This window comes from Hordeum vulgare, chromosome 2H (genome assembly GCF_904849725.1).
Source record: "Hordeum vulgare subsp. vulgare chromosome 2H, MorexV3_pseudomolecules_assembly, whole genome shotgun sequence".
Lineage (NCBI taxonomy): Eukaryota > Viridiplantae > Streptophyta > Magnoliopsida > Poales > Poaceae > Hordeum > Hordeum vulgare.
The window spans coordinates 574562345-574582388 of NC_058519.1; the positions used below are offsets into that span (position 1 = coordinate 574562345).

The following is a 20044-nucleotide window of genomic DNA, read 5'->3' on the forward strand; positions in this document are numbered from 1 at the left end:
ATGTGATCCCGTTATCAATGACATCTAATGTCCATGATCAGGAAACCATGATCATCTATTGATCAACGAGCTAGCCAACTAGAGGCTTGCTAGGGACACATTACGATCTATTTATTCACATATGCATTACTGTTTGATGTTAATACAATTATAGCATGAACAATAGACGATTATCATGAACAAGGAAATGTGATAATAACCATTTTAGTATTCCCTCTAGGGCATATTTCCAACACACAACACCTTCACGAAGGGGAACGACACCGAACCGTCATCTTTGTTCGATCCGAAAAAGCGGATCTAGGGTTCCCCCCGATGCTCGAAGAGGGGCACGGAAAACGGCCATGACAACGCCATCGTAAGATGCATGGATTTTGCCCTAGCCAAATTCTGAGCGAACCCAAGCCGACGGAACATAAATCGAAGAAGAGATCATCATGCGTAGGCTGGAATTGCAACTGCAGGAAGGAGAGCCACACCCGACGACGAGGCATGTACCGGGCGTCGCTTGACGCGCAAGCTCCGAAGGAGGACGGAGTTGTGTAGCTGGGAAGAATCAGATGTAGCGGGGATGGGACGGAGGGCATAGCCGTGGACGAGCCTGGAGCTGGAAGGGAGCGCAAATCCGAGATACCGGATCGGAGCAAGAGGGGCACCGATGGACCAAGGAGCTGGAAGGGGACGCGGCTCACAGGGAATGCCGGAGACGAAGATGCGCCGGGATGGACAGCTAACCAAGACACCAGCAGGGTGGTGATGGTGCGGAGACGCCGATGAGCCCACCAACCAAAGGAGCCGTAAAGAGCACAGAAGTGGTGTCGGCCGGCCATGAACACATGAGGTGGCGTAGGTCCATGACCGCCGGGCCAAAGCTGCCCCTTTTGGATTGGAGGGGAGTGGTGCTGGTGGTGAAGGGGACTCGCGCAACCAAAACTTCCAAGCGGCTCGCTGCAGAAAGCAGCCACCGTTGGGCATAACCCGTTGCCTTCATTGCCGCCTCCCGAAGTGGTCGACCAGAAGCTCAAATGGTGTTGGGTGGGGGCTCCAAGTTTCTAAATTGTTGCCATGTCATTTGAAAAAACGTGCCATGTCACCATAAAAAATGCCATGTTTTGGATAGGCATGTTATCTTATAATTGCCATATAACATTACTAAGCCATGTTTAGAAAATTACCATGCTTTGTAGCTACACTTGGCAAAACTTCAATGAGAATTGAGAGAGACACATGTAAAAACTATGAAAAAAACTGTCTATAAAAACGTGGTAAATTTCATGATGTTTTTGATAAACTACACCACTCAAATCTTGTGAATGAGTTACTGTCATGACCATTTTTATTATTTTGCAAGTTTTCCATGTACCTAGAACAATTGTTTGCATATTTTCGCCACCCGCTTCACCTCACTTTTGTGCCACGCCCATATTCTGGACTAAAATGCTACATGCCCTTTAAAGTTTCATACGTGTAGAGGAAACCGACCTATGGTGGATTCACCCCCTCCTTGGGCTTACCAAACCCCCTTTGTCCCTTTGTCCCTTTGTCCCCCTTTGTCCTTAAATACCCTGTTAGGGCGTTGATTTAATCGTTTGGGTTTTGCTTGATTGAGTTCCAACATTTGCTAGTATTAGTTGTAGACATGAGACGACGAGACCTCTTGTAATATGCCTCGTCGGAACTCCAATTTGTCAATCATGTACTTCATCTTAAATCTGCAATTCAGATTGCATATTTTAAATTCTTTTATGTAATTTGATTGCATGCATGAATTGATCTTCATGATCAAGTTAACCATGTTCCAACATCACCAATAATCATATGGTAATTAGTTTAGCTATTGCTAAGACACGCCACCATTTGTCTTCTCCAACAACATTTCATCTCATCTCATCCAAAGGCAGAGTCACCTTTATACCTGTAAGATGGAGTCCAAGTGAGAGGGATGTGTTCAGGGGCGAAGCTAGCTATATGGCATGGTTTGGCCATCGCCATACCTAGCCAGTTGTATAAATACCTATATATACTACTAGTTTCAGGCTGGTAACAACGTTTTGTAGTAGCGTAGTAGTTTCAGGCTGTAGTAGCGTAGTAGTTTCAGGCTGTAGTAGCGTACCTCCTATTGGGCCCTGGGCAAGGGACGGCTGAACCGCTGAAGCCCACACGCACGGCACGAAACTGCAGGTTTGATCTAATCATCTAATACAGTCAGGGTGGGAGGCTAGCTAGGGCACGCCGCCAGTACTGCAGTCTGCACGCCGCACGGGGCACGGCCGCACGGTGCTCGTCACGAAATTGCTGGGGCGCATGAGAAGGAACAAGGTTCACGAGTAGACTGTACGAGGCCGATCCTGCTCATCTACTACACCGATCCTGCTCTCAAAGAGCCCGGCCATCTCTGAACACTTGCGCCCTGGACACCTGCCTGCAGCCTGCACGAACGCACGGCAGCGAACAGCCTGGCAGCCAGCAATCACCCGCCGAAAGCCAGCGACCGGCAAGGCGACGAAGGGACTCCGCGAGTCTGCGATCAGCGAGGCGACGGCCACGACTCGGCGAGTTCACCGGATTTGCAGTTGTAGATGACGCCCCCGCCGAAGAAGAGGGTTAAGTATGTAATGAAAGGTATAATTTAGTTTATTTTGTCCACTTCATCGCATCAGTTTAACCGTGTCATGTACTAATTTTACTTGCTTGATAACATACACTGATACACAACTCTTATGTTTTCTTACAGATTTAAAAACTATTTTTGCCAAAGCCACCGACACTAGAACCTCGAGCCCAGCTCCAACTTCGGAAGTAGCCACTGAACAACGAGAAGAAGAGCCTGCGCCTCAAGAAAATGCACGGACTGAAGGGGAAAATTATGTTGAGGATGAACCCATAGCTAGAGAAGAGGGAGAAGGCAAGTTCATTGAAGAATTGCATCCTGACCACATCGAGCCTGATCCTGGGCTTCGAGTTCCAATCAATAATTTTCATCCCAACATTAGAGATGAAATTAGATTGGCGTATGTGGTAAAGGGTCCAACTCGACCGGTTGGTCATACTTATGAACGTGATCATTTTGAGAGGGCCTTTCGTGAAGCGTGGTATGAAAAAAATCCTTGGTTAGAATATAGCGTCAAAAATAATGCAGCCTATTGCTTTTATTGTTTTCTTTTTAGACAAGATCCGGTGGATGAAAAATTTGGTCATACTACCTTCACGAAAGAGGGCTACAGTACTTGGAAGAATGCATACAAAGCATTTCCTCTTCATGTTGGTGGCCCTGGGAGTGTCCACAATCAAGCAAGGACAGCATATGAAGATTTCAAAAATCAAAGTTCAAGTCTGGAGCGTAAGGTTACCATCTATAACAAAGAATCATTAATCAAGTATGAGACCCGTTTGGAAACATCTTTGGGGATTGTAAGTTTTCTTGCATTGCAAGGTGAACCATTTCGTGGTCACAATGAATCTGCCCTTTCTTTAAATAAGGGTAATTTTCTAGAGATGCTTGATTGGTACAAAGCAAGGAAGGAGGAAGTGAGAATTGCGTTTGATGAGCTATGTCCAGGAAATGCACAAATGATTTCTTCAACAATTCAAAAACAACTTGCCAAAAGTTGTGGAGATGCGGTCCGAAGAGCAATAAAACAAGAGATGGGGGATAACCTTTTTTCAGTTCTTGTTGATGAATCTCGTGATATTTCAGTTAAAGAGCAGATGGCCTTGGTTGTGAGGTAAGCCACTGGTTACTTGATTATGTTCCATATTTTGCCTTATAATCACCTTTTTCTAATTAACTAATTGTATTATTTCTTCTATGCCTTACAGGTATATGAACAAGGGAGAAGTTATTGAAAGATTTTTGGGTATCAAGCATGTCAAGGAGACCACATCAGAAGCACTAAAGAAAGCACTAGTTGAGGTTCTTGGTAAGAATGGGCTACTTATTGCAAATTTACGAGGGCAAGGGTATGATGGAGCATCTAATATGAGGGGAGAATTTAATAGTGTTCAGAAACTTGTCCGAGATGAAAACCCATATGCTTTCTATATGCATTGTTTTGCCCATCGATTGCAGCTTGTAGTTGTTGCTGTCTCGAGATGTTGTTCTTCCATTGAGGATTTCTTTGAATATGTGACGCTGATTGTGAACGCCGCTGGTTCGTCTTGCAAGAGGAAGGATATATTGCTTGATCAACAACGCATAAATTTGTTGGCTAAGTTAGAGAGTGGAGAAATTTTCTCAGGAAGAGGAAAAAACCAAGAAACATCATTGGCTAGACCAGGAGATACAAGATGGGGCTCTCATTATAAAACACTAGCTCGCATTGAATCAATGTGGGATGCAGTCATAGAAGTGCTAACTATTGTGCATGAGGATGAGCGTAATCCATCAAGGGCGGGAGGTTTGGTGCAGATAATGGAGTCTTTTAGCTTTGTGTTCATCATGAAGTTGATGTTGCAAATCCTTCGCATTACAAATCAGTTGTCACAACTCCTCCAACGGAAGGATCAAAATATTGTTCAAGCTATGTCTTTGGTTACAGATGTGAAGTCTTCCTTGGCCAACTTGAGGAACCATGGTTGGGAACCACTTTTTGAAGATGTCAAGATCTTTTGTAATGCTAATGATATTCCAGTACCAAATATGGATGAAGTTGTACCGAGATTCGGTCGATCAAGAAAAGGAGGGAGAAATAATGTTACTCAAGAACATTTTTTTCGTGTTGATACCTTCTTTGCAGCGATAGATTCTATCACCACAGAGCTTGATCATCGCTTTAATGACATGGCTTCAGAACTGCTTTGTGGATTTGCTTGTCTTGACCCAAGAGACTCATTTTCCAAGTTTGATTTGGACAAAGTTGCTAAGCTAATAGACATCTATGATGCAGATTTCTCCAATGATGATCGTAAGCGTATAAAAATTGAACTCGAGCTGTTCATCAACCATATGAGAAGACATGATGACTTTAGAGTTTGCCATGATCTTGCAACCCTAGCCAAAAAAATGTTTGAACTTGAAAAAAATATTATGTTCCCTATGGTTTATCGCCTTATTGAGTTGGGGTTGCTTCTACCGGTGGCAACGGCATCGGTTGAAAGGGCCTTCTCAGCAATGAAGATCATCAAGACCGATTTGCGCAGCAAGATGTCCAATGGTTGGCTTGATGACTTAATGGTGTGCTACATCGAGAGAGAGATATTTAAAGGAATTGATCTTGCTGAAATTAAGAAGGAATTTCAACATAAAGGTAGAAGAATGCCATTGCCACGTTCTATTTAAGGAAAATAAATCTTCATTATGGGTATGTATTCTTTCTAACTATGTTCACAATAATGTGGTTTATCTCATTATATCCTACTAGTTACTAATTCATGATTTATCTATGGTTTTTATGTTTTTAGGTCATATTTATGCCCGTCTAGGTAATATAGATGATACATTGGCAATCAATCATCCATGTAATCTTCATCAAATGAGGTATTTAGAGAGACAATACTTATGTTTTGATTTTGGTTGTATTTGTTGAACACCAATTAATATATATCTAGTATTTTACTGAACACTTCCATAGATGAGTTGTACATGGTTTTTTTTCATTCATACATTTCGCCACACCTTAAAATTATTCCTGGCTTCGCCACTGGATGTGTTATGAGTCCAAGCAACTGATGGACCAGGTAGTCGCTTTCCTCGTCGGTAAATGATCTTCAGAGATCATGTTCTTCAGTATATTTTTCTTTTACACATCATGTTTCCTTTATGTTTTTCTTTTTAGAAAAGAGGGTAAACCCTGACCTCCACATAGATTGATGCACACACCCATCTATAATTTCAAAGTCTAAAAATCCAAATCGTACAAAGATTAGAAAAGGCTAGTACAATCAGAGGTAATAAAATTATATGAAATCCTCGTGCTTCTCTAATCCTATAACAGGACCGCTGTCCATATCAATGGAACACTATCTACAACAAACAGGTCAGAGACTTCAATGCCGCTAGACGCTGCAGTAGCATTACACATAAGGATCCTACTGATAGGCTTGAAAATAGCCTGCACAAAATTAGATAAAAAAAAGTTTTATCAAAAATAAAATCGTTATGAACAATTTCAGATTATATATACCTAAACTAAAGCGCATACAACCACTCGGATTTAAGCCTTAAGCCTCGGATGAGTCCCCACCACGGCGGATTTGTTTCCTTCATATGGGGACTACTAGGCGTAATCATCCGTCATCCGATTAGCCGTTTGATGTGCGCACGTACATCGTCCGATCTTTAGCTCGGTCGTCACCATCCATCACATAAAATTCTAAAACAACGTTTCACTTGCAGAAACAAGCATGCTGTCCTGACCCGTAAGATTATGAGGTCGCCAACCGTACGATTCTTTTTCAGAAAACTTTTGCAACAAATGTTACGTTGCAGAAAACTTTTGCAACATAGGTCAGGTTGTAGATTATTTTTTCATCTGTTTACAACATAGGCACTATTGCGGAAGAAACTTTTGCAACAAAGGCATGTTGCAGAAAACTTTTGCAATATATGTCAGGTTGCAGAAAACTTTTGTAACAAGATATTTGTTCCAATTTTTTAAAACAGAGACCAAGTAGCAGAAATTCGTCATTGTCCCTACTTGCACTAGCTTCGCCGCCGTCAATCGTAACAACGTTGTTGTTGCAGAAACTCAGTTACGGATCTACTCAAGGGATGAGGCTCACAGGAGATGGATGAATGGCGTGGGCTCACAGGAAAGAGATTAGGAGAGATGAAAGAAGACGGGGTGGACGAAAGGGAAAAGGATTCCAGCGAGATACTTCGGGAATGGAAAGCATGGTCGTTGTTGTGAGGATAAGAACGAGTTGGTCCCGCAAGGACATGCGTCCCAAGCGTGAGGAGGCGGATGGGACGATGAAACACCAGTGGGTAGAGCGTCACCTTTTCCCTTGCAATATACCACCTCTGATTCATAATAAATATCAATTTTGAATTAACCTCGGTTCAAAACTGCAGCATTTATTTTGAATTCGGAGGTAGCATTAAATTGAAAATTGAAAATCAACCAAAATACTCTATCAGTTCAGTCAATTTTGCTCCGACCAGGCAATGAAGTTGCAACTGGCAACTGATTCAGAGGAGCAATTATTGTTTCCCTCCGTGTAATCAATGACCAAACTAGAGTAGAAATTACGTGTTCCTTGTTACTGAATCACTCACCGGATGAGCAAGCGAAGCAAACTCAGCAGCGCCTGACGAAGTCGGCCACGACGGCCAGCTCCTTGGTGGCATCATCGCAGTCGGGATTGAACAGGAAGTAGGTGTGACTCTCGCCCTTGGTCTCGTAGAACTCGAGCTCTCCGGCCCACCCGCACGCCTTGATCCCCTCGGCGTACGCGCGAGCCCTCTCCACGAACCAGCACAACTCCGCCGTGGTGACCAGCACGCGGCCGGACCCGAGCTGGCGCCACTCCTCCGGCGACGTCGCCGGGTTGATGTACCGGTGATCGCGGTTGAAGTCGCCGCCGCAGGCCACATCCCACACGCGCTCCATGTCGCCGGGGTAGTAGAAGGCGGCGTCCGGGGATTCGCCGCCCACCGGTTCAGTCCCCCAGAAGTAGGAATGCAAGAGCGCGACGCCGCTGACCTTGTCGCCGTAGCCCCCGATGCCTTCCTTCCGCAGCCTTATCGCCGTGTTGTGCGCCATGTTGGCCCCGGCGCTGTCGCCGGCGAGGACAACACGGGATGCGTCGCCGTGCACCGCGAGCCACGGCTCGGCGCCGTCCGGGCGGCACGCGGCCACGGTCGCCCTGAGGGCCGCGAAGGCGTCGTCGTAGGCGGCCGGGAGGGGGTGCTCCGGAGCGAGACGGTAGTCGACGGAGACGACGACCGCGGGCGCGGCGGCGGCTAGGGACGCGGCGTACTTGTGGTAGATCGGGGAGGCCGCCGTGTGGACAACGAACGCGCCGCCGTGGAAGTAGACGACGACGGGGAACTTCTTGCCAGGCTCCGCGGCGGCGGCGGCGGGAAGGTAGAGGCGGGCGGAGATGCTGGCCGCGGGGTCGAGGACGACGTCCTTGGAGGCGACGCCGTTGGCGGGGTCGCCGGAGGGGGAGGGCGGGACGGTCTCGGTGCCTCGCAAGCGCTCCACCCGGCCGCTCTTGTGGATGCGTATGAAACCGGGCATGTCGTACACGATCTCGGAGCTTGGGTCCATGACGGCGGACGGCGGACGGCGGCCTTTGGCTTCGCGGCGTAGTGAGAGAGCTTCCCAGGTTCTGTGATGGGTTATCGTAGCAGAGCTGCAGCTTGCTCGATGGGTTACGATATACTACTCCGTTTTGGTGCACCGGTACCGATCAAACACGTCAGCTCGCAGTCTGGACGAACCATTTTATAAGGAGTAATCACACCATCCGATAGTTATTTAATTTATCTGCAGATAAATCTTCTTTGCAGTGGTGGACTTTTGGTATCAATCACACCTTGCACTGAACAGGACAGCGCGGGCCAAGACAGCGAGCGAAGCACAGCGGAAGGCTCCCTCGCCTCGCTTTCTCGCGACTCAACAAATATGCGTTTGGTTCGCATCTCTGTTATAAGCATTTTGCATATTTGTTTTAATTAGGTTTGTCTAAGCAAATATAGGCTGAAAATAATATTTACATATAGTTTGGTTGTCTGCATTAAGCTTTCAAAGGCACGAACTACATATTGTCAGTGCTAACCTTGAAGTATCGATATCACTTTGGGTACGTTCGAATCTTATTAGCCGTCTGGCCGGTTGATGACATGATTATCTCTTCTTTGAGTTCCCCCAACATCATAGAGCACTTGCCTTAAGTAGCTGGAGATGGTCTTCATTTGTCTTCTGAAGGTGCTGTGCGCAACCTAAACCTCTAGTTATGACCAATAACATAAAAAAAAATGGTTACTTGCTCTTCCACAGTGGTGTGGATGCTATCCTGTAGCAACCCTCTACTCCTAAAGGTATGCACAAGCCTGACAAATGATGCGCTTTTTAAAGGTTTGCACAAGCCTGACAAATGATGCGCTTTTTATTCCAAGCATCCAATGATGAAAATGACCGTTTGATTTTGGGTTGTATGCAGCCTACCAAATGCGTCAAGCTTCCAGAACAGCCGCAACGCAGCAATCCTCTCTCAATTTTCTTACAGCAATCCTCCCTCAATTTCTTATACTCTGCAGGTCGGGGCAATTTGGATAACAAAACATATGTAAAATGTCACAGAAAAACATGAATCAAAGAGCTAAAATCCCAAATCTGACTTAATAAACCGACCAGAGGAAGTAGTGATACTGTTGAATTCACTCCCTCTAGAATTATCTATTACTCCCTACGTTCCTAAATATAAGTCATTTTGCTCAGTATGTAGTTCAAATTAATTTTTTTGAAAATATTTATATTTAAAAGCAGAGTGCTATTTTATAATAAATCAGCGATAATTAATATGGATCAGAGGGAGCAAGAGTTAACTATTTTCTCAATCCATCACACTCCAATAGCCTGAAAGTGAAGATATGGAAGAACCACACAACACCCGCAGCATAACAACTGGAACAACGAAATCAAAACAGGCACTTGAATAAGAGGATAAATTCACCACAACACAAACACAAATGATGTATACACTAAATACATAAGATCGGGCATTTTTTTTACTGCACACACCATCCCATGCATCCATATCATCACCTCTTGGCGCCCTTCTCTTCAAACAGAATCGCACAACATCGGATGCAGCAGCATCCCTGATCCCTCTCAGGAGCTGGTGGCAACTGGCATGCAACTTAACCAGCACAAGTCCAAAGGGTTCACCCCAGTTGAACATAAGCCATCAAATCCTCTGGGCTGCACTTAAGCACTGAAGCTTTAGGCAGTGGCTAAAGCATTACATATTGTACACTTAAAGCCTAATGCTCCATTAAAGCCGCATCAGTTTCTGATAATGGTGCAAGCAAGTCCTCGTATGCGTACGTGTCGTGGAACAAGGAAGGCTCCAACATAGGTGGCGGGGAGAACACTTGATCAAGAGCATCATCCGTCATAAACGACCGACCATTGACTGGATCAAAGAAGTTTGCAGCATTGCTTGGATCGTCATGGCCATTCAGTTTACCTGACAGAGCTGGGGCTGCAGGCATTGGGCTGTCAGGATTGAAGTAAAGGTCACCTGTGCTCTTGGGCAATTTCGACTGTGATGACGGTAGACCTGTCCTTTGTTTTCTTCGATTTGCCACAGCACCCACATCCTTCCTTGAAGCAACTGTTGACAGGGGAATGAAAAAGTGCTCTGAACCATCATCGCTACTCTTGTCTTGTGGACCCTCCATGCTGCTCAATGGCTTTGACAGAGCGGCTTCACGAACAGAACGTCTGATGTCATGAGCAAAATAACCATCATTTTCGTGCGCTGAACCATTTGCGTGATCTTTGGTTGAGGGGTGAATAAGTGCTTTCTCTTCCGGCATAATTTCTTTGCTAGGTTGGCGTGTTAGGGCATTCCGCCTTTGTGTCTGTATTCCTTTTCCAGAAGAACTTGGAGTCAGGCTAAATAAAGGAGGAAGCTTCAGAGCAGGACTGCTCCCAGCCTTGTCAATGTGTATTGAAGAGAGCTTAGAAGTCATCTCTGAAACTTGGCTGCTGCTTTCTTCTGATCTTCCGAGCACTGTATTTCGCACAGACAACTGTCTAGAGTTTGTTTGATCCATTGGATTACTCGGTACACTATTCACTTCTTCTGAAAGTTCTGCTATTGACTGCTGCATTGCTGGAATAGCTTCTTTGAGTTGGTTAATTAGACCCTGAATACTGACTAAATGCTGGCGATGTTCGGCCAACGTTGCAGTTAATGAGTCAGCATGGCTACTAGTTTCGCCGTCAGACACACTGCGGAGTAATTCTGGCCCCTCCCCATCATTTGCTTTGGCCAAATGAAGAGATTGTTTATGAATACGCTGCAAAGCATGAGTCCAACGTCGAAGAATTTCAGCTACATCCACAGTTTGTTGGGCACGCCCATTCCTATCATCTAATCTTGAAGAAACGGCTTCTTCCTTTCCCTGGAACAGAGATATCTGCTCCTGCTTGTCCAAATTTAGAGAATGTGGAAGGCTTGAACCCATATCCATTGCTGCTAGCAACTGCGATCCAGATATACGGTACCTATGCTCACGATGTGCTATAAGATCTTCAATTGGCCCGGAAGCTAAAACTTCATGCTGGCCTTGGCGAGCCAATATCGATTCCCACAAACGTGTCGCCTTAGATACCAGATGTGAATTCTGTCCCGACGAGCTTGAGATGCGTTCATCCCACAGCTCACCCTCTAGCTTGGCTCTGTTTCTCATAGCTTGCAGCTTCTCTAACTCCTGCTGCAGACATGCCTCTTCAGCGCATAGACTTCGGAATTCAGCAGTCATTTCATGGGCTAAATTCGACCAGGTTGCTTGCCTTTGAACAGCAATATTTGCATTCTCCAGAAATTTCCGCCTCTCCAGAGCAATCCTTGCCTTGGTTACAGGAAGCAATGCGGCAGCATGAAGATAAGAGACATCTGTGAGCGCTGCCGGCAGCGGATTTGATGCTGCATCAGCCGGAAACGTCCTCCTGTGGACCTCCCTTAAGGCATGGACAGAGAGCTGCCACAAAAGCTCAACGAACCTCGGCCCGCAGCAGGTGGCGAGGGACGAAACCCTGGAGTTGCTCCGCGGCAGCGCCCCCTGCTGCTCCAGCTCGCTGATGACGCCCTGCACGATCTTGCGGAACTCCCTCGACTGCGCGGAATCAAAGATGGGCCACACCTTGTCGAAGTCCTTGGCGGACTGCGCGGGGCCGCGGAGCGAGGACAGGAGGAAGTAGAGGAGCTGCTCGCCGAGGCGAGGGTTGGAGTGGCGGAAGAGGCCGACGCGCGTGGGGACGGCGCCGGCGGGGGAGCCGAGGACGGCGGGATCGAGGCCGAGGAGGAGGCAGTTGGTGTACATGGCGCCCTCCAGCTCCGCCTCCCGCTCCTTCTCCCGATCCGTCGACATGGCCGCCGGCTTCTACTGGGTGGCTGGGTTGGGGCTAGGTTTGGGAGGAGCGGGAGGAGGCGGGCGGCATTGGAGTCGGGAGATCTCGCGAGGGGGAGGGGGAGGGGGAGGTGGAGGTGGGAGGCGAACAAACAAACAAAGAAAAGCAGGCCAGCCGGGTCGAGTCGAAATGGCAACCATTTTCTTCAGGGCCGGCTCGGGCTCGCTACGAAGAGGCCAATCTTGTCCTTGTTCAGTCCGGTACCAAGGATAGGATGCCGAATGGCGCAAGGTGAAGTGGACGCTACTCATGTTGTGGATCTATGTGGGACAAGATTTTTCATTTTATCTATAATTTCTATATAGTTTATTTCCATTATTTTATTTCTCACGCATTCATAGGCGTCGGCATGACCGATCTAAAGTTTGGGCCATTTCCATTATTTTATTTCTCACGCATTCATAGGCGTCGGCATGACCGATCTAAAGTTTGGGCCGGTCACACCCTAGCCGACGGATGCTAGTCCGGGTCGTTGGATCTAGCAAAGAAAAAAAGATTCGCCCCATATCTTCTTCCTCCTCATGCATATCGCGCTCGGCTAGCTCCCCTGCACCTCGTCGTCTCGTGCAGCTTCCCCCCGATGCCTCATGTCCCTTCAGTGGTCGTCCTCGTTCGGTCCTTGTCTTCGTCGGCCGTGCTCGTCGCTCCCTCGACCCATGCAACAGTTGCACTTGCGGTTGCAGCTCTCAGCAGCGAACAAACAAAGAATCATAAAGCTTTTTTGACATTGTCATAGTGTGGAAAAATGTCTTACAGTTTAATACGAAGGTAGTGTTTTTTATAGGAACAACTACATGCATCTCAAAACCTTCCTAAATGTCGGACAACGATAGCCATTCAATAAAATGCTTCAAACAACGGACCAGTTCAGAACTTTAAAATCCGCTAAATCCCACCCAAACATGGGGATCTTTTGGGTGCGCGATAATTCGCTTGGCCCACTGTCAGTTGAATTATACTCTCTTCGTCCTAATTTTTTTGTTTTAGCTTTGTCTATAAATGGATGTATCTAAATACTAAAACTTGACTAGGTACATACATATCTAAACAAATCTAAGATAAGAATTTTGAGACGGAGAAAGTATGTTCTTACAACTCATTTGTTTTTTTCTATGGGTCTGAGCAGCCGAGTCTGGCCCACCCTGCTATCCAGATTTGATGCATATGGTTGAATGACAAGCTCCTCTACCACTGTCCGCGGACACGTCCGAACGTGTTTGTAAACATTTGATTTGTCTGATTTGATGTCGCCGTTTATATCTGATTTGTGATGTCGTGGATGTTTGATTTGATGTCGTTGTTGAACAAACATTAATCTCCGAGCATTGCAAGGGTTGAGTTGTGCTTATCGCACTTGAGCACCACCCCTGAGTCGAAAAGATCAAAGACGTTCACGTCGAAAGTATCTTCAGCCACGACCTTGAAGGTGAGCAACTAGTCGATCTTCACTGGTGAGTGATGGTGAAGTCGTCCCACCCTTAAACAAACGACAAGCTCTTGTTGAGATCCCGAACCTTCAACCTCAAGTTGCAGTTCCTGTTTGTCTTGAGACTGATTTCTGGGGTGATAGTTGCCATGTGCTAACTATGGCACACCAATTCATTTAATTGGTTCTAATGTGTACTAGCCCAGAGATCATATCATCTAGAAAACATTCACTTGATAATGGAAATACCAAACCATAATATATTATTGATACAAGACCATAATTTCTGAATATTACAACAATAGTGTGGTGGTTGAAAGTTATACATGGTATCTCAACATCTATACACTAGTTAGGCACAGTAAGCCTTGATGAGTAGTAAACTCTTAAACGAGAAAAGAAATGCAATCAGTAGTAGGACTCCAAAAAGAATGGATACTCTCGAGACACATCTTAGTCAGCGAACTCAACAACATCCCCCACAAGCATGCACATCATCTTCATTATTTGGCCAAATCGACAAGCCAGATGAATACTATGAAAGTAGTCGCATGCAAATGAAACCAAGCAACAAGATGGACATTGAATCCACACAAACCGGCAAATCCAAGGAAAACACCAGATCCAGATAAAAGTAACGCAAAAGAAAATAAAGCAGTGTGTTCAACTAGATTACACGTTTAATGCAACATCTCGAGTATGGGGCATCACTCAATGCATGATTTAAATGACAAGCCAGGGTCAACATAAACTAAAGGGAAGGTGGGAGCAATGTCAAATAACTGGGAAGTTGGGAACAACGTAAGGTAAGCAACTTATCACCAAATTAAATGGGGATCGTTACAATTTCACTGGATTTGGACTTCATTGTTGAACGTAATTGAACTGGAAAGTAAGAATCAACCAAGAGTACAGAAAAGAAACCAATGAATCAAGCATTGTTAGATACTACAGGTCGAATGGGATCACAATACAATATATTTCAGAAAGAACAATTGAAATGAGGGTCTTTTAACACTTCAAAATTCAATGTGATCACGCTAATATATTTCAGATCGAACCACTGAAACAAGGGTCGTTGGACTTCAAGAATTTAGTGGGATCAACAGATTTTTTTACCACACTTGTAACGGCTTACACCATCACTAATGGAACCAAGATCTTCTCACTCACTATCACTGAGTGACATTATGCAAGGATATTAGACCAGGTACAGTGATATGCAAAGCAATAAGGTGGCATGGATAACCCACAAAATATCAACCAATTAAACCGACACATTGACCAAGAAGCAAAAGAAGAAGTCCCACCACTTTTTGATACAACTTACGGTGGAGATTTATTTTTACGTGTTGATTGTTTCCTAAATTTTAGCTTAGATCAAAAGTGTGATTAATCCCGACACCGTCGATACCATGGACACGGCTATTCAAATAGTTTTTGGGTTTGAATAGGTCGTACATTGCACCCATGTGACGAAAACCTTTCTCGGAGATGCCTCACCAAGATAAACCCTAAGATCACAAATTTTACTACTATACCAGTAAGGACTTAAACCTTACATTGAGAGTGGGAGTGTACACTAAAGGGTCAATATGATCATATAAACCACATGATCAAATAAAATCATATAAAATGCAAGTATACGAAAGCTTATTCTAGCATGAAAATATTACCATACTTTTATTCAAAATTCATATGAATCAAGTATCAAAAGAAACTATCTTTGCAAACATTTTTATAAAACAAGAATATGCATTTATTTCCATAGCAAAATGATACAAAATATCAAGATCCATCACATGTCATAAAAACATAGGTTTAGAAGGATTACCTTGACCAGGGGGGTTGTAAGGGTGGTCTAATCGCTCTAAAATATATAATAGGGTTGTTATTCTAATAGCATACACACAAGAAAAGGAAAAATAATATTATAATGTGCAAGAAAAATTCAACAACCATACTAATAGAAAGATAATTTCAATACCAACCAAAGGCAAAAAAGAATCAATTCTTGTAGACAAACAAATTTATCTATTTAAATTTAAACGGAAAATCCAGTGTATCGAGGTGATGTCAAAGGCATAAAGCGAAACTAGCCTACCATCAAAGGGGTAAGCCTGTGTGAGTTATCATCCTTTCAGTCACTAATAGGTGGGGTGACTTATTTAAATGAAGAGTTGTGTAACAGAGAAAAAAATGACGACAAATGCTTGCTACTTGGTGTACATGTTGGGGTTTCCTTGAATAGGAAGGGTGAAGCAGTATAATAGCAGATAATATTTCCCTGAGTTAAGAACCAAGGTTATCAAACCAGAAGGAGACGACACATAAACAACATAAAAAATACCTGCACACACACACACAAATCAAATGCTTGCACCCAACGAAGGCAAAGGGTTGTCAATCCCCTTGTTCTCGTTGATTGCAAGGATTAAATGTGGTATTGATAGTTATATAAATAAAATAAAATAAAATAATTAGGAAAATAAAACAACGAGAAATTGTAGTTTTTAGTATTAATGGAGAATTTACCCAGTGGGCATAGCGTTCACTAGAGGCATCTCTCTAAAAAGCATAGCATGAGTAGGTAAACAAATTATTATTGAGCGATCGATAAAAAATGACATAGTTATGTTTATTCTTGGTGGCATAATTCATATATAGGCATTAAGTTCGTTACAAGTAGACCATCATCCAATTGTATCTAGTAATATTACTCCACGCTAAGAACACTATCCAACATGCATCTGAAAGTATTAAGTTCATGACAAACAAAGTAACGCTTTAAGCAAGATGACATAATGTAGGCAAAGTAAGATCAAGAAATGTGTTCTAACCCCATCGTTTATACTTAGTAGAAACAATAAAGTGCATGCCTTGCAACCCCTTCTATCATAGACTAAGGACACCACAAGATTGAAGCCACTAATATGCACCACTCCCTTTAATGATCTACTCAATAACCCGACAAGAGAAAACTCGTAGACATACATAACTATAAAATTACACATAACATATCTGAAAATACTCAATTAATTTCAATGAATCATCTCAACATTAACCCACAATTTATATGATCCCAACAAACGCACCACAACAATTACATCAAATAGATCTCCAAGGAGAACATTGTATTGAAGATCATATATATATATATAGAGAGAGAGATCTAGCTATTGTTATGAACCCATAGGCCCCGAAGAAACTATTCACACATCATCATGGACGCAACAAGGTTGATGAAGATGCCCTAGATTACCGAAAAAGCCTTCATATGGGATCATGGAAGAACAAAGGCTGGTGGTGGCGACAAAATTGTTTTGGGTCTCGTTACGAGGGTTTCTGTATATATGCGAATTTATAGGAGTAGTTTTAGATTAAACACAGCCACAGGGGGCACAAGGCACCTTGGCGCGCTCTTGCCTTGTGGCTCCCTTGTGGAGCGTCCGTCCTTCTCCTCATGCTTCCAGGGTCTCTTTTTGTCTAGAAAAAATTGTCAAAAAGGTTCGTCGTGTTAGGACTTCATTTGGTATGGATTTCCTAAAAAACCTAAAACATGAAAAAAACATGACTCGTACTAGGCACTGAGTTAATAGTTTAGTCCATAAAAACAATATAACATGAAATATAAAGGATACACGATTGATAATATAATAGCATGAAACAATTAAAAATTATCGATACATTGGAGATGTTTCAGCATCCCCAAGCTTGATTCCTACTCGTCCTCGAGTAGGTAAATGATAAAAACAGATTTTTTTGATGTGAAATGATACCTAACACATTTTAATTATGTAATTATTTGTGGTATGAATATTGGAAAGCGATTTAATTGTTAAATATCAAAATGATAATGTGCAAGAATGCTAGAAAGTAATCATTACCTTTCAAAATAAAGGAAGCTAAAGAATGCTATTCCTAATTATTTAATAATTTAGGCATGGCATAGCTCGGCCTTCCTAACATAAAGTATAAATCATGAGCACCCTCATGCCAAATCAAGCACTTGTATCATACTTTTTTTCGCTTCAACCTTTTCAATTTCACTCAATACATGAGCGTGAGCCATGGACTTAACACTTTGGATGGCAAAGAGAATGATGATATGGGTTTATAAGCAAGATAAAGAGTGTAGAAAGTCTCACATCAATGTGGCAATGGAGAGGCCTTACGATCGATGCCAATGCGAGGAGTAGGGATTGCTATGCATGGGATGTACTAGAGCTATAAGTGTATGAAAGCTCTCCTAATGCAACTACGTGGTGTTGGGGAACGTTGCATGGGAAACAAAAAAAATCCTACGCACACGCAATACATATCCATGGTGATGATCATCTACGAGAGGGGACAGTGCATCTACGTACCCTTGTAGATCACTAAGCGGAAGCGTATATAACGCGGTTGATGTAGTGGAACATCTTCGCGATCCAAATCGCAGCACGTCCCGCGATCTCATCACGATCCGTCCCGTGATCCCATCACGATCCATCCCGATCTAGTGCCGAACGGACGGCACCTCCGCGTTCAGCACACGTACAACTCGATGACGATATCCGCCTTCTTGATCCAGAAAGAGGGGCAGAGAGGTAGATGAGTTCTCCAGTACGACGGCGTGGTGGTGGTGGAGGTGAAACTATTCAAGCAGGGCTTCGCCTAAGCACCGCTGAAACTAGACTAGAGGAGAAACAGATCCAGAGAGAGAGGTCAGCACGTGGCTATTTTTCTATGTCTCAAAACCCTCAAAAAACTCTAGTATATATAGGAGGAGGGAGGGAGGAGGTTGCGCACTAGGGCTGGCTCCTTTCCTTGGCGCAAGGAGGAGAGGAGGAGTCCTCCTCCAATCCAAGTAGGATTAGGACGACTCCTCCTTCCCACTTGGAAACTCCTTCCACCTTGTGTTTTTTATCCTCAAACCTCATGGGCCTTAGTGGGAGCTTATGTCAGCCCACTAGGGGCTGGTGTGTATCCTCCCACAACCCATAAGGCCCCTTGGGGCGTGACACCCCTCCCGATGGTCCCTGGTACCCTCCTGGCACTCCCGGTACACTACCAACGAGTCCGAAACTTTTTGGATGACCAAAGCAGGACTTCCTATATATCAATCTTTACCTCCGGACCATTCCGGAGCTCCTCGTGACATCCAAGATCTCATCCAGGACTCCGAACAACCTTCGGTCACCAACACCTATAACTTAACTATACCGAAACATCACCGAACCTTAAGTGTGCAGACCCTGCGGGTTCGAGAATTATGCACACATGACCTGAGACACTCCCCGGTCAATAACCAATAGCGGTACCTGGATATCCGTATTGGCTCCTACATATTCTACGAAGATCTCTATCGGTTGAACCTCTATGTCAAGGATTCAGTTAATCTCGTATGCTATTCCCTTTGTCCTTCGGTATGTTACTTGACAGAGATTCAATCGTCAGTATCTCCATACCTAGTTCGATCTCGTTACCGGCAAGCCTCTTTACTCGTTTCGTAATACAAGATCCCATAACTAACTTCTTAGTCACATTGCTTGCAAGGCTTGTTGTGATGTTGTATTACCGAGTGGGCCCCGAGATACCTCTCCATCACACGGAGTGACATACCCCAGTCTTGATCCATGCCAACCCAACAGACACCTTCGGAGATACCTGTAGAGCACCTTTATAGTCACCCAGTTACGTTGCGACGTTTGATACACACAAGGTATTCCTCCGGTGTCCGGGAGTTGCATGATCTCATGGTCATAGGAACAGATACATTGACATGCAGAAAATAGTAGCAATAAACTGACACGATCATATGCTACGTTTATAGTTTGGGTCTTTATCCATCACATCATTCTCCTAATGATGTGATCCCGTTATCAAGTGACAACACTTGTCTATGGCCAGGAAACCTTGACCATCTTTGGTCAAGGAGATAGTCAACTAGAGGCTCACTAGGGACAGTGTGTTGTCTATGTATCCACACATGTATTTGAGTTTCCAATCAATACAATTCCAGCATGGATAATAAACGATTAGCATGAATAAGGAAATATAATAATAACCAATTTATTATTGCTCTAGGGCATATTTCCAACAGTCTCCCACTTGCACTAGAGTCAATAATCTAGTTCACATCACTATGTGATTGTAATGAATCTAACACCCATACAGTTCTGGGGTTCGATCATGTCTTGCTTGTGAGAGAGGTTTTTAGTCAACGGATCTGAACCTTTAAGATCCGTGTGTGCTTTACAAATCTCTATGTCATCCTATAGATGCTGCTACTACGCGCCATTTGGAATTATTCCAAATGACTGCTCCACTATACGAATCCGGTTTACTACTCAAAGTCATCCGAATTAGTGTCAAAGCTTGCATCGACGTAACCCTTTACGACGAACTCCTTAATCACCTCCATAATCGAGAAAAAAAATTCCTTAGTCCACTAGTTACTAAGGATAACTTTTGACCGATGTTCAGTGACTCAATCATGGAGCACTCTTTGTACCGCTTGACAGACTCATGGTAAGGCACACATCAG

At 44.1% G+C, this 20044-nt stretch overlaps 2 protein-coding genes across 3 annotated transcripts; both read right to left on the minus strand.

Moving 5' to 3' along the window:
• Nucleotides 1-4967: 4967 nt before the first annotated feature.
• On the minus strand, nucleotides 4968-8370 carry LOC123427406 (probable carboxylesterase 12). Of its 2 annotated transcripts, none has more exons than XM_045111441.1 (2): nucleotides 7217-8370; nucleotides 4968-5178 (listed from the first exon to the last, which is right to left on the minus strand). In XM_045111441.1, exon 1 carries the CDS (start codon nucleotides 8211-8213, stop codon nucleotides 7239-7241), a length of 975 nt encoding a protein of 324 aa, XP_044967376.1. In that variant the 5' UTR covers nucleotides 8214-8370; the 3' UTR covers nucleotides 4968-5178; nucleotides 7217-7238. The 2 variants fall into 2 exon arrangements, with proteins under 2 accessions (XP_044967376.1, XP_044967375.1); XM_045111440.1 differs by lacking the exon at nucleotides 4968-5178 and adding an exon at nucleotides 5802-6050 and having other exon boundaries at nucleotides 7217-8369.
• A 1126-nt stretch (nucleotides 8371-9496) lies between these two features.
• Nucleotides 9497-12220, minus strand: LOC123427405 (AUGMIN subunit 6-like). The gene has a single exon (XM_045111438.1). The coding sequence runs from the start codon at nucleotides 12047-12049 to the stop codon at nucleotides 9932-9934; it is 2118 nt and encodes a 705-aa protein (XP_044967373.1). The 5' UTR covers nucleotides 12050-12220; the 3' UTR covers nucleotides 9497-9931.
• Between the last annotated feature and the right edge of the window lie 7824 nt (nucleotides 12221-20044).